Source organism: Peromyscus maniculatus, chromosome 20, assembly GCF_049852395.1.
Source record: "Peromyscus maniculatus bairdii isolate BWxNUB_F1_BW_parent chromosome 20, HU_Pman_BW_mat_3.1, whole genome shotgun sequence".
Classification (NCBI taxonomy): Eukaryota; Metazoa; Chordata; class Mammalia; order Rodentia; family Cricetidae; genus Peromyscus; species Peromyscus maniculatus.
In genome coordinates, this window is record NC_134871.1 from 7,998,690 (window position 1) to 8,011,478 (window position 12,789).

Below are 12,789 nucleotides of genomic sequence, written 5' to 3' on the forward strand. Positions count from 1 at the left end.
GCAAGATAAGCAACAAGACAGAGGAACTATGGGATTATGAATGCAAACTTCTGGGAAGAACTGGAGTCATGAAAAAAATACTATGAGTAAAGCAGGTAGAAAAAAGATTCCTATGGAAGCTCTTGGCCTGTGGACAGCTTAGATCTAAGTCCTGAGTGGCAGAGGAAAGAATTTTCTCTGAGACAGATGCAGGTGAAATAAAACTCTTTACGCCACTGACATTGCTACTTTTTGAAAACATCATACCATCAGAATTAGTTTCCTCTTAGCCATGAAGCCAAAGTTTAGGGAACAGAAGTCGTGGGAAAAAAAAATAATAATAATCTTTTTCTAAAAAACTGGAAGATTTTCATGTCTTTCCTGCTCAGATTTCTTTCTGTAAGGGCAAAAATTTAACTCAACTGGAAATAACATCTATCAGTATGGGAAAATCACCTATAATTGCTCTGGGAAAAAAAAAAAAAAAAAAAAACTTTTGGAACAGGGCAAATCTTCTCTGCTAGTCCTATCTCTCCTTCAAGCCGGTATTAGAAAAACAGCAGATACTTTAGACCCTAGCCAGAATCCCCCGTGGCTAGAGCCTCAGAGTGAAATGGCAGCTGAGGAGAAGCTGCTGGCCTGAAGGTAGCAGTGAAGACTTTGAAATCCTCCCTGCAATGAGGGAGGAAAGGTCTAAGTTCTAGCAGTAATGACAGCATGAGAAAGGTTGAGACAAAATTTGGCCATACAAACAAGACTGGTGGGAACAGTGAGAGTTGTCCACTCTACTGCCAGACCCAAGTGGGTAGGTGAGGCTGTGTAGTGCCCATGGCTGTGAAAAAAAAGCTCATTTCTTTTTTCTATTCAGGAAAAAAAAATTCTAAAAAAATAAAAGACTCTTTTTTCAAGTATTCTCATTCCTTTTTACTGACCTAGTAAGATGGGAGAGTGAAGCACCCAAGGGTTTTCACTTCTGGCAACAAATGCCTGTCTGAGTGCACATGGACAGGCGTGACCCACTCTGGAAACAGTGTCAGGTGAAAAAATCTGATTAGAAAGGTACACCTGTTAAACAATAACACAGGCATCCTAATGCAAGCTTAGGAAAGACATAAATCTCCCATGAGAAAAGCAAAAATTTGATTTTGGCTTCAGCATAAATACAGACTATGTGAATGGACGTTTCCTTCCAGACCCAGAAAGGCAGCTTGGGAAATATTGTCTGTAATGCAGTTTGTAACAGCATGATGATGTAGAGAAAGGCAGTTTGGGAAGTGAAGTCCATAACAGAGATGCCAGTACTACACTGCCCACATACTCTTTTTTTTTTCAGCTCAAAATGCAGTTTTTTTTTTCAAATGATGTTAGAAAGCTTAGCCTTACCTACTGAAAACTATAAACATGTGAACAGCTTGCCTTTCCAGAGGCAATTAAAATGCTAATACCATTTGTCAACAAGCCACTTTGAAGCACTCATGATAATCTTAAAAAGTGGTTTTAAAAAATTAAGAAGGGGGAATTTTACCCTTAGTCAAGCTTAGAGCCACTGATAAATTAGCCTCTGACTTCAAACTCTCAAGAAAACTTTCAGAATGATATCAAAGCTGACTATAAAGTCCAAACTTTAGTAATGATTTGCATACTTTCTATCTTGTTAAAAGAAAATGTAATAATTCAGTTTAAAATCTCTTCTAGATGTTTGATAATAGTTTCCTTTTAAATATAAGTTTGTAAAATAGTTCTATAGAGTTTTCTTTTAAATATAAGTTTGTAAAATAGTCCTATGGAGTTTCCTTTTGAATATGTATGTAAAAAGTGTAAATGTTGAATGTAAGTCTGTAAAAAGTGTAAATGTTGAATGTGAGTTTGTAAAAAAGTAAATGTTGAATGTAAGTTTGTAAAAAAGTATAAATACATATAGTCATGTTCATAATAGAATTGTTTTTATTACTCTATCAATATCTGTCTAGACAAATTAGGTAACACTAATTTTTAAAGGACCACGTTGTATCTTCAGATATATTTGAACACATTTTATGATAGCTCAAAATATAATTTTATAATCTCAGTGGCCCCTGGAAAACTTAAGTGAAGTTAAGGTGTCATAATTAGGGGTGTTTTTCTGTCTTCTTCCTAGAAGTTTCCACTCCTGTTTCTGTTCAGAAAGGGGTAGGCCTCCCAAAATCGAGTTAGTTTGTACGAAAATTCTACTGCTACTTAAACAGCTAAAAATGTCTTTATAATTACCATGGGTTTATGGTCACTTGAGTGGATACTTTGAACTGTTTTAAAATGACTGCTTTCTCCTGGGAATCAAAATAGTCTCTTGGAAATTTTATTGAACATATGTTAGGAGGAGTTTTGATCCAGGAAAAGGGCTTGGTGCAGCTGAGACTGCTGTAATCACCTTAGACCCATTCAAAAAAAACCCATATTCCATCTTTATTATCCTCTAATCCTTTACTGGCAGGTGTGGCAGCTTTGGAGATCACTGGGGATGTTTGCAAGCTCAGTAGGGATCTGAGTCAGAGCTGAGTTAGGTTGTGTACCCGCTCCTGTCAAGGCTGCTAGTCAAAGACAGGCAACTTTCTTTTTGATAGCTTCCAACTTAAGCCAAAGTATGCTTGATGGAAAGTATATCTCCATGATGGGTTAGGAAGATAATCAAGAAGGATGACCTAAGAAAGGCACAGTCTATCTGAGGGGCCTGGTGTGCCCTTTATTATATCTAGAAGGGGGAATTATGGAGACCCACAAAGGTTTCCTAGTGAGACCTGAGCTTGCTTTACCCAACAGGGCTGCATTAGAGGATTGCTTGACCACGTGCATGGTTACTAGGTGATTAGAAGAGTCTACACTTGGCTGAGCTAGGGAGAAGTCTTTGCTCCACCCATTGGCATTCCTATAAATAGCCTTTTAGAAGAGACAGAAGGGACTGGTGGATAAGGATCCAGGCCCTCCTGAGGCTATTCTGTGTTTTTTTTTTTTCTCTCCCCATTTATCCTTCTATCTAAATATTTCTCACTTCACCCTCCTCAAGAGTACCCTAGGCTAAAAGTGGGAGCTGGTCTCCCACAGTCAACTCAAAAGATGTCTAAGGAACAATGTTTAAATTTAGGAGAAACAAATTATTGTGGAATACCTAGGCAAACATGGGAAAGAGAAGAACTTCTAAATGTTGTATTTAGTCTTGTTACCCTTTTTAATCCTACAAAAGTAGTATATGAATATGGTTAAATCAAAAAATGCACAAATGAATAGCAAAAGTCTATGAACAGCAAAAGTCTATGTCCATCATGTTGACTTTTCATTCCATTCCCCCCGAACAAACTACTATCATTATTTTCTGGAGTTCATATGTGGTGATATATTGTTTGTGATCTAATAAATAAAGTTTGTCTGAAGATCAGAGTACAGAGCTAAGCCATTAGTTAGCCATAGAAGCCATGCAGTGGTGGCACACACCTTTAATCCCAGCACTCAGGAGTTAGAGGCAGATAGATTTCTGTGAGTTTAAGGCCAACCTGGCTACATGAGGTTGATCCAGTCTAAAAGAGAAACAGAGTCAGGCAGTGGTGGCATACTCCTTTGATCCCAGCACTTGGGAACTCACACCTTTAATCTCAGCGCTGTGGAGATGGGAGACAGGAAATGATATGGCTAGACAGAGAGAAGAATATATGGTGGGAGGACACAGGAGCTCAGTCCCTCTTTCAGGCTGAGGGTTGCTAGAGGTAAGAAGTCTTTCTAGTGGCTGGCTGTTCTGCTACTCTGATCTTTCAGCTTTCACCCCAGTATATAGCTCCAGGTTCTTATTATTAAGACTAATTAGTCTGGGCAGCAGAGGCCCATGACTTTAATCCTATCACTCGGGAGGCAGAGCCAGGAGGATCTCTCTGAGTTCCAGGCCAACCTGGTCTACATAGCGAGATCCAGGACAGGCATCAAAACTACACAGAGAAACACTGTCTCGAAAACAAACAAACAAACAAAAAGACCGATTAGAATTAGTGCTACATTCATATCTAAAAATAATTGAAGTTATATATAAATATGCACATCTTTTAGTATGTATATTATATATAAACATATATCAAATCACAAATTTATATATATGTGTGTGTATGTGTGTGTGTGATTTTATACACAAAGATGCCATAGTACATAGAGTGCTATCTGCTTTGTGTTTTCACTAATCATAGATCTTGAAAGTCTTACTCCATCAACATGTCTATATCTAATCTTACTTTAATATCTATAAAGATTACAATGTATTTAACTGTTATTTTTCTAGCTCTCAGCATTGAAAAATAATGGCTCTTCTACTACAGATTTTGCCACTAGAATATAGACACTCATATTCATTTCTTTGTATACATGATTTTAACACCATTTAAGTTGAAAAGTGTACCCTCCTTCTGAGCATAATAATAGCATCCCAGGCAGGGGCGTGGCTACTACATTCCTTACATCTGCATTAAATTATATGTCTTTCAGCCTAGGTTACACTTCGTGTCATCTGTCTACTTGTTTTCAGTCTTTCTTCCAGAATATGACTTATAATCAGAAAAGATAGGCATTGTCACAATTGAAAAAAGCTACACGCAATTTCCAACTGAAGAACACTGTAATAGCGAGTTCTAAGATTGTCGTTGATACATAATTTAAATAATAGGATAATTATGTTGAAAGGAACAGAAAACCTGAATCTTGTTCGGAATTTAAGAGGCTTGGTGCTAACAGCATGTCCAATCAAGTTTCTTTCAGAGACAGAAATTTTCCAGAAATGCAACTTGCTATTCTTTTTTTTTTTTTTGAGAATTCTATATATGAATACAGTGTATTTATTTACATCATTCACATCCCTCCCTCTCCTCTCTCTAACTCTCCTGTGTTCTTTCAACTACCTACTTACAAATTCATGACCTTGTTCTAAACTTACTATTGTCACACACACACACACACACACACACACACACACACACACACTCAAAATCTACTGAGTCCCATTAGTGTTGTTTTATGTGCATGTTCAGGGCTGGCCTCTAAGACTAGAAAACTCACTGGGGGCCATCCCTGGAGAGAATTGCTTCTTCCTCCTTCAGCAGCCATTATTGCAAACAGCTCTTCATCCTAGGGGTAAGCCCTTGTGGAATTTTGCCCATCCACATTGATATTTCAATTGGTGTGGTCTTGTGAAGACACCCACATTGTTGAGAGTTCACGGGTGCGGTTTCCCTGTCATGTATAGATGACCCTAGCTAGCAGTTGTCTTGGTCCTGTGGTTCTTACAATCTCTCCACCCTTCTTCACTGCTGCACGAGCCTTAAATGAGGGGTTCTGTTGTAGATGACCCAACTGGGGATGGATACCCACTTACTTTCTGCATTTTTGATAAGTTGAAGATTTCGGTAGTAACCTTCTGTAGTAGCTGAAAAGGGAAGCTTCTTTGATAAAGGATGAAAATTATACTACCCAGTAGGTACAAAGATAAGTATTTTCACCTCCTTCTTGGCTGGGTTTACAGTATCAGGCATGTGTTCCTTCCTGTTGAGTGGGTCTTGAGTTCAATTAGACAACTGTTGATTACCTCCAACATATAAATGTTACTTTTTGTTGTATGTGTGCTATACAAACCCTGGTGTTCCTAAAAGTGCCTCTTGTCATTTTTTTTTCTTCGCAGTGAAGTACATGAGAGAAGCCACGCCTTATGTGAAGAAAGGATCACCTGTGTCTGAAATTGGATGGGAAACGCCTCCACCTGAGTCCCCTAGATTAGGGGGCAGCTCTGCAGACCCTCTGTCATCCCAGTCCTTCTCCTTCCACAGAGACCGGAAAAGCATCCCCCTCAAAATGTGTTATGTCACCCGGAGCATGACCTTGGCTGACCCTGAAAACAGGTAATGGGGCAACCTTTCCTGGCCTCTGAGGTTATAAAAGAATTTGCCAGGTTGTGCTCATGTCTGAAAAGACTCCATCGTTCTCGTGTATAGACTGAAAGGTCCTCCCACCCTCCAAGCATGGGGAAGATACGTATTGAAGGAGGGAGATTATATTCCATCCAGGATTCCCCACATTCTTCCATTATTTTTTTTATCATCATGATATAAATGCACATGACCCAGTTTCTAGGTAGAGTAAGAGAATTGAAATCAGTGTCCCAGTATCTTTCCTTGTTTGTTCATTGTGAGTCTATGAGATTTTAGGTAAGTTATTCAAACTTGTTTTTGTCACTTGTAAGATGGGGATAATTGAAATAGATATCAGCTTGTGAGGGCTAAATGAGGAAACCCTACAAAGTGCTTAGCACTGGAATGAGTGTGCACTACAATGAGTGTGTCCATGACAAGTGTTAGTCGTGTTAGTAAAAGGCAACTCTGCCTGCCTGAGCCCCAGCATCCTCAACAGTGACCTAGGAGGGTCAGATGGCAGACTTAAAGCTCTTCTCATCCATAGGAGGATAAGAAACGGCACCACTCAGCTTGTTGGACACTTTTCTGAAGTTCACAAGTGACTCTGAATGCCACAGGATAGACATTCCCCCTAATTCAGGGCACTCTGAAGGACAGCAAAAGTGAAGTAAAAGTTTATGGTCTCTTTTCACTCCAAATTATCTGACCACACAATACAGAATTTGTAGGAAAAGTTATCAAAGATGAGAATTAAGAAGAGAGGAGGGAAAGAGAGAGAGACAGAGCTGAGCCAACACATGGGAACTCTTGGTGACCTTTGCATCCACATTAAAGTGCTAAAAATAGAAATAGCTCTACTGGTCATTCTTCACAACATGTGTGGGACAGCTGCAACACCCACGAATAGGAAGTATTTGGCTAGGTTCACAGTTTCTGATGGGGAAAAGCCAAAGTGACTGGGACAGGGAGGAAATGGACTCTTGGTCTTCTAACTCCATGTGGGCTTTAGTTCTCATCCTAAGAAGTTCACTCCAAGGAAGCTGCTGGGGCCCTTCTGGCTCCAACCACCTGTCATACCCCACTGCCCTCCTCCCCAGCTCCCTTCCCAGTGTCCTCTGAGCAGCACAGGGATGGGCTGCTCTTTAGAGAGATCCAGCAAGCAGCATCCAGAGAGGAGTCAGGACCAATGGAATGAGGACCTTCCTTGATGACCCTCCTCCTCCCTGATCCTTTTGGTTCTCCCTCCATTTCCACTGATTTCCTGGCCTGCAGTTGATTTCTTGATTGCTCTGAATTTCCATCTCCCTTGGGTCCTACTCACCTAATCAAAGAAGTCCATTCTCCCAAGAATCTAATGTCAAGGTTTCAGATGCAATGGATTCACAATCTATGGTATGCTCATCTTGTACAAAGTTTTATGTTAATTCCTTTAGTCCAGCGATTGCAAAGTCACAGCTTACAGGTTATACTCTACTTGTACATGTTTTTTTTTTAATAGTCTAACCACCATTTTAAATAATCTCAAACTAGTTGTCATATTGAATATTGTGAAATTTCACATTTTAAAGATAGGCTTTCACATTCCTAAAAAAAGAAAAATGGTGGATACAGTTGGGCACACACTGCTGCAGGCAAGGCTCTAAGCAGCAGATGTCCAGAAGCAGCTTCTCCTTTGTCAAGGGGATGGATGCTCTTTCTCATCTCTATTGTTCATACTTAGGGGCTTCACAGAATTTCTTGCCAGGTCCTTCATTATCACCTCCTTCATGTCTGACATCTTAGGACATGGTAGTCCTCCTAACAGCTGTTTGTGATGTTATTATTGTCCCCACTCTATGAGCAAAAAAATAAAAAAATGGGGAAGACATAGAAATTTCCAGAAATCATAGATGTTATTAATAACTTGAAGAAAAAGTTCATGAATTTTTTTCTGTTGTTCTTTCTAGCAATAGACTTATATGCTGTAACATGTATGACCTATGAATGGCATGAGGTCAATCAATTATCAAGACTATTTTGAGAAACCTCAGGCTTTAATAATACTGGAAATTCCATTATGTGTGTCTATCCAGAGAGGGGAATGGATTTTTAAAGCTTAATACCACCGCTGTTTAAGTCTACCACTGATGAATTATCTGCACAGCATCCTGGGTGGGAGAGGCAGAGCCTGTCCTGCTGGGATATGAGAAACAACAGGGCAGAACTAAAAATAGGGGTCCAGCTGAGACAGATGGTGCAGGCGGGGACATCAGGTCCAGATAGGTTCTGAATTGTTGCTACCAAAGAGATAAGGAGGAGACTTGCCCCTAGTGAAGGAAAAAAAGAAAGAGGAAACAAATGTCTTACAGAATTGTATTTACATGCTTGGAAGAATATAGCATTGCCAATCAGAAATATAATATCAGCAAACCACAACTCTGCTGACTACAAGAAATTCCTAACACAAAGTGATCTTGGAGGTGCAAGATGCAAAACCTGGCAGGAGCCCACTAAACTATTGCAGAGAAGCAGCAACAGAGAGCAAAGATGTCAATCTTGATATACAACAAGGTAGAATGCATGGTGAAGAGCGGGGAAAAACAGAACAAAGCAGGGTGATTTATGCTGAAGACCAAATTTTGCAAGAAGCATTCGATAGATTTAAACAAAATCCAAATAACAATACAGCAGCCACTTGTATAGCAGAAGCTATAGAAAGAGCTCTGAGAAACAGAAGTGTGATAGGGTAAGGTAATTCAATATATGTCACTCTCAGTCCAAGATGAGTCACATGGAAGGCAAAGGATAAGTAAGGATATGGAAGGCTTAAATAGCAAAATAAGCCGTTCCTAGATGTATCCTAAAATTTGCATCTTGCTACTAGAGAATGAACTTTTATTTTAAATGCGCATGGAGTCTACAACCATGACACTAGCAATCTCATCTGATCTTAAACACACACAGAACATGCATACAATTGGGCAAACACAAAGAGAGTGTAGCAAGCCCCATAAGATAGAAATAATATAAACAACGTCCTCTGGCAGAAGTGAGCCAAAGCCAGAAGATTAACAGTAAAATCAAACCTAAAATATCTTGTTTTGTTTTGTTTTTGTTTTTAAAACACTCTCCATAAGTAACCCTTGGACTATGGAAGAAATGCACACTAAACTTCCAGACAATCATTACAAGAGAATCATGGAAGTCAGTACATAGGGTTATTGTAAAAGAGAGAAAAGGGGTAAAGAGTGTGGGCTCTGTGTCTAGCCACAGGCTTGGAGAAGTCTTAGTTCTGGCACAGCTACATCAAGTTAAGCAAGAACTCATCATTGAACGCAATTAACCATCCTCTACATACTCCATCCCCACATTATGAGCTTCGCTGAGGATTGGGAGTTAAGACAAGCAGAAGAGCTGGGATTTTCACCCAGCCTTGGCTGACACCATACCAGTTTCTGAATCATTACCTCCATTGTCTCCGACCTCAACACCTGACAGAACAGTTCACCTGAACTGTCAGCCAGGAGTTAACAGCCCCCTGGGTGCCAGAACATGAGAACGGATTGACAAATGCCACAAAGCCTCTCGGGGGCTGATGCCCTCAGTGGGCGACACACAGTTTCGCTCACAGTTTGCATTAAAACCCTTAATGCTCAATTTCTCAAATAGAAACAGCCATAGAACAGCAGGCAAGATTGCTGCTCTTTCCATGAAAAAGGTCACTCAGCAGGCACCAAATCCACTAGAATTTCACTGCTAGTGGCTATCAATGAGGACAACATACGCTTTTCAAATGCTACCTCTTTATATGTTCCCTGCTTTTCATAGTTAATCCTTGGCCTTCACACCCAGTGTCCTCATCCGGGCCACATCTGTGGTCCACCAGAGTATTTGGAACCCTATCCTTTCTGATGCTTTGTTTGCAGTTTGCTAACTTTTCCAGCCCCCATCCTCCTAATCAATGGAATAAGAAACCCTGTGTTTATCCATTTGTTCAAACAGGCTCTCTCTCCCCCCACATCATAATATCTATATTCTTCAGTATTGTATAAAAGCCCCAGTAAGCTTTGTACCCTCCCTAATTGCCCAGCACTGGCCCCTACATTTCCAGCCTTGATGCTCCAGCAATTCTTAGGTAATTTGTGTAAGACCAGCAGTCACCTCCCTGTCATCTTCCCAACAGCCCTTGTCTAAGCCCCAGCAGAAGTGACCCCACCTGGACATCACTCTTGCTACACCCTCCATGCAGCTCTGTTTACTTATTGCAACCTTCTTAAAGACTGACAACTATTTCTTACTTGCCTACCTAGTTCCTGAACTACGTGGTTCTTGAAATCTGAGGCTTTCTGTATTTTCATTCCACTACCCGAGCTTTCAGGAAGTTTGTTCAGTACAAAGGAACTATTTAAGAATGTTCTCACTAATATATGATAAACAGCATACTTATCTATCCATTTTGGGCATTCTTACTTCTTCAAATTTTTCTTTTGAAGACATCTTTCCCTGGATAGTTTTGAATATGAGGGACTAGATTAAAGCAACATTCTCTCCCCATACATAGAAAATTTGCTGAAACTCGGATAATGCATCAACCAACCTGGTAGTGGGTGTGCACAGCTGTGCCAACACGGGCAGTGTTATGAGGTGTCAGTTCACCACCTTGTGAACTACACAACAGAGTTCACTGTGTATTTTATGGGTAAAGTACAAAGAGATACACTCACCCTGCTTTGGGAAACTGTATGTGTTTCTATACAAAGTGTTCTGGTGAGAGTGCTGTTCAGGATTCAGCTGGAAATGTCAACTTGGCACAGTGACTCAGAGAGGTGGGATCCCGTAAGTCCTGTAGAACACACTTGGGCTTCTTTCCACAAAGCACCATCAATGATGTCACCATAAGTCAGAGGCTCAACCTTAGCCACAGAAAGTCAGCAACTTGATTTAAAGGCCTGCAAGGATGGATCCATCTCTGAAAGGTTGACTTGCATTAACCTAAAAGCCAGAATCCACTTAAGTAATCAATGCACTTGTCAAGCAAATAGGCTTGCCTGCAAGGGAGGATCTTGATGTGCTCCTATTATGGACAGGCTGCGTTGGAAGACAAATGCAAATATAAGCAGGTATACCAGAACACCAAGTTACTCCAACATTGCTGACTTCCAAGGCAACTAAAGCATGCATTTTCTCCGTGTGGACTAGCTACATGAGAAATTTAAGTACCACAGTAGTTATTGGATAAGTTTGGAATCAATATAAGATGGGCTAATACATCTGAAGTGCTTCACGTAAGAAAGATGGAGCTGGTCTTTCTAGCAAGGGGAGAGCCTTTCCAAAGTGGCCAGTATGTAGCATTTTGCCTTGCCAACTCCCTTTCCTCTGGGCTGAACATAAATAACCTGTGGTTTCCCTGAATGGTTCCCCTGTTGTTTCATGGCTAATTAAACCTCCTTATTTTCCATGGTTCTTTTCTCTGGTGAGAGTCAAAACAGAACAGAGTTGGTGTTTGGTTATCAACCTGAATCACTGGCTCTCTGAGGTTGCTTTCATATCACTTTGTTCAGTTAGAATTTTAGATGATACCAAATACTTTAGCTCCATATTTATAGACAAATAACATTTTAGTGACTACCAACAGAAGAATGAGCATTTTATTGGCTTAAATTTATTTCCTCCTTACCCCATACCTTATGTAGAACTCTCCACTATACTCATTAAACTTTGAATATTGTTGACAATTTTCCTCCTTAATTGCATTCATAACAAAGATTCATGAGGCACTTACATCTATCTTTTCTCCTTAAGATGACTTCCCTATAAAGAGGCTCACCAAATACATATTTTCTTACATTTTTTTTAATTCTTGATTGGACACTTAATGGTTGCTTCATAATGGAATCTATTGCTCAGAGATCCTGATTTACATTACATCTGAAAACAAGAGGAGAATGTAAAATCAATGTGTAACTATGCTATATGAAATGAAATATGAAATTTCAAATTTATCCTAATGTGAAAAGTTTATCCATGTGAACTACATGCTGTATCACAGGGGGGATAAACACAATTTGAAATTAGAAAGCATAGATTATAAATCCCAATATTATCATTTATTCTTTCTTACTACTTTCCCTGTTCTTGAGTTCTTTAAATATATAATATTTGTATGCCTTCCAGGGTCTGATGTTGAAACCTAATCTTCCATTCAGTAGTATTAGAAGGCGGGATATGGATTGTTCAACCACACAGGAGACAGCCAAATCCCTACCACTCTCCAAGGCTCAGAAACAGGGGCTGATAGGTTGTTAAGTCAGAGGCTGGGGAAATCCAGAGTGAGATGGTATCTTCTGGATATAATAGTACCACCATTGTAATCATAAACTTACAGCATCTATGGTTTCCTGCTTAAGCCTGCTTAAGCCCTGTACAAAATCAAGTCACTCAACATTCTGGCATAGAGGAAAAGGTAGATCATGAGACCCAACTCCCTAACTGAGGAAATTATTGACAATTGATAGCTTCTGGGGGTGGGAGAATTGGTTTTCATTAAAGGTGCAGTTGATCACATTCCAGTGGATGGGCTCATACCCATAAGTATGTGGGCAGCACAATTAGGACTCGGTGGGTTCTAAAACAATCAAGGCACCTTGTTGGAAATGGGTAGCGAGGGGCAGAATGAATCTGGGAGGAATAAAAGATAAGAGTAGGGAGTGAATTGTAGCTGAAAATTTTCCTGTGTCCTGCCCAGTCCTGAAGCCACTCAGACCCAAATAAACATGCAGAGACTTATATTATTTTTAAACTATATGGCCTAATGGCTCAGGCTTCTCCTAGATAGCTCTTATATCTTAAATTAACCTATTTCTCTACATCTATACTTTGCCAAGTGGCTTGTGGCTTATGGGTACTTTAAATCTTGCGT

General features: G+C 39.9%; 1 protein-coding gene across 1 annotated transcript in view; it reads left to right on the plus strand.

Annotated features, from left to right (window-relative positions):
- Positions 1 to 12,789, plus strand: part of Sntb1 (syntrophin beta 1) — a 255,315-nt gene that overhangs the window by 110,345 nt on the left and 132,181 nt on the right. The window contains exon 3 of the mRNA XM_042265484.2: positions 5,663 to 5,879. Coding sequence (XP_042121418.1) covers positions 5,663 to 5,879 — 217 coding nt within the window. The remainder of the gene's footprint in view (positions 1 to 5,662; positions 5,880 to 12,789) is intronic.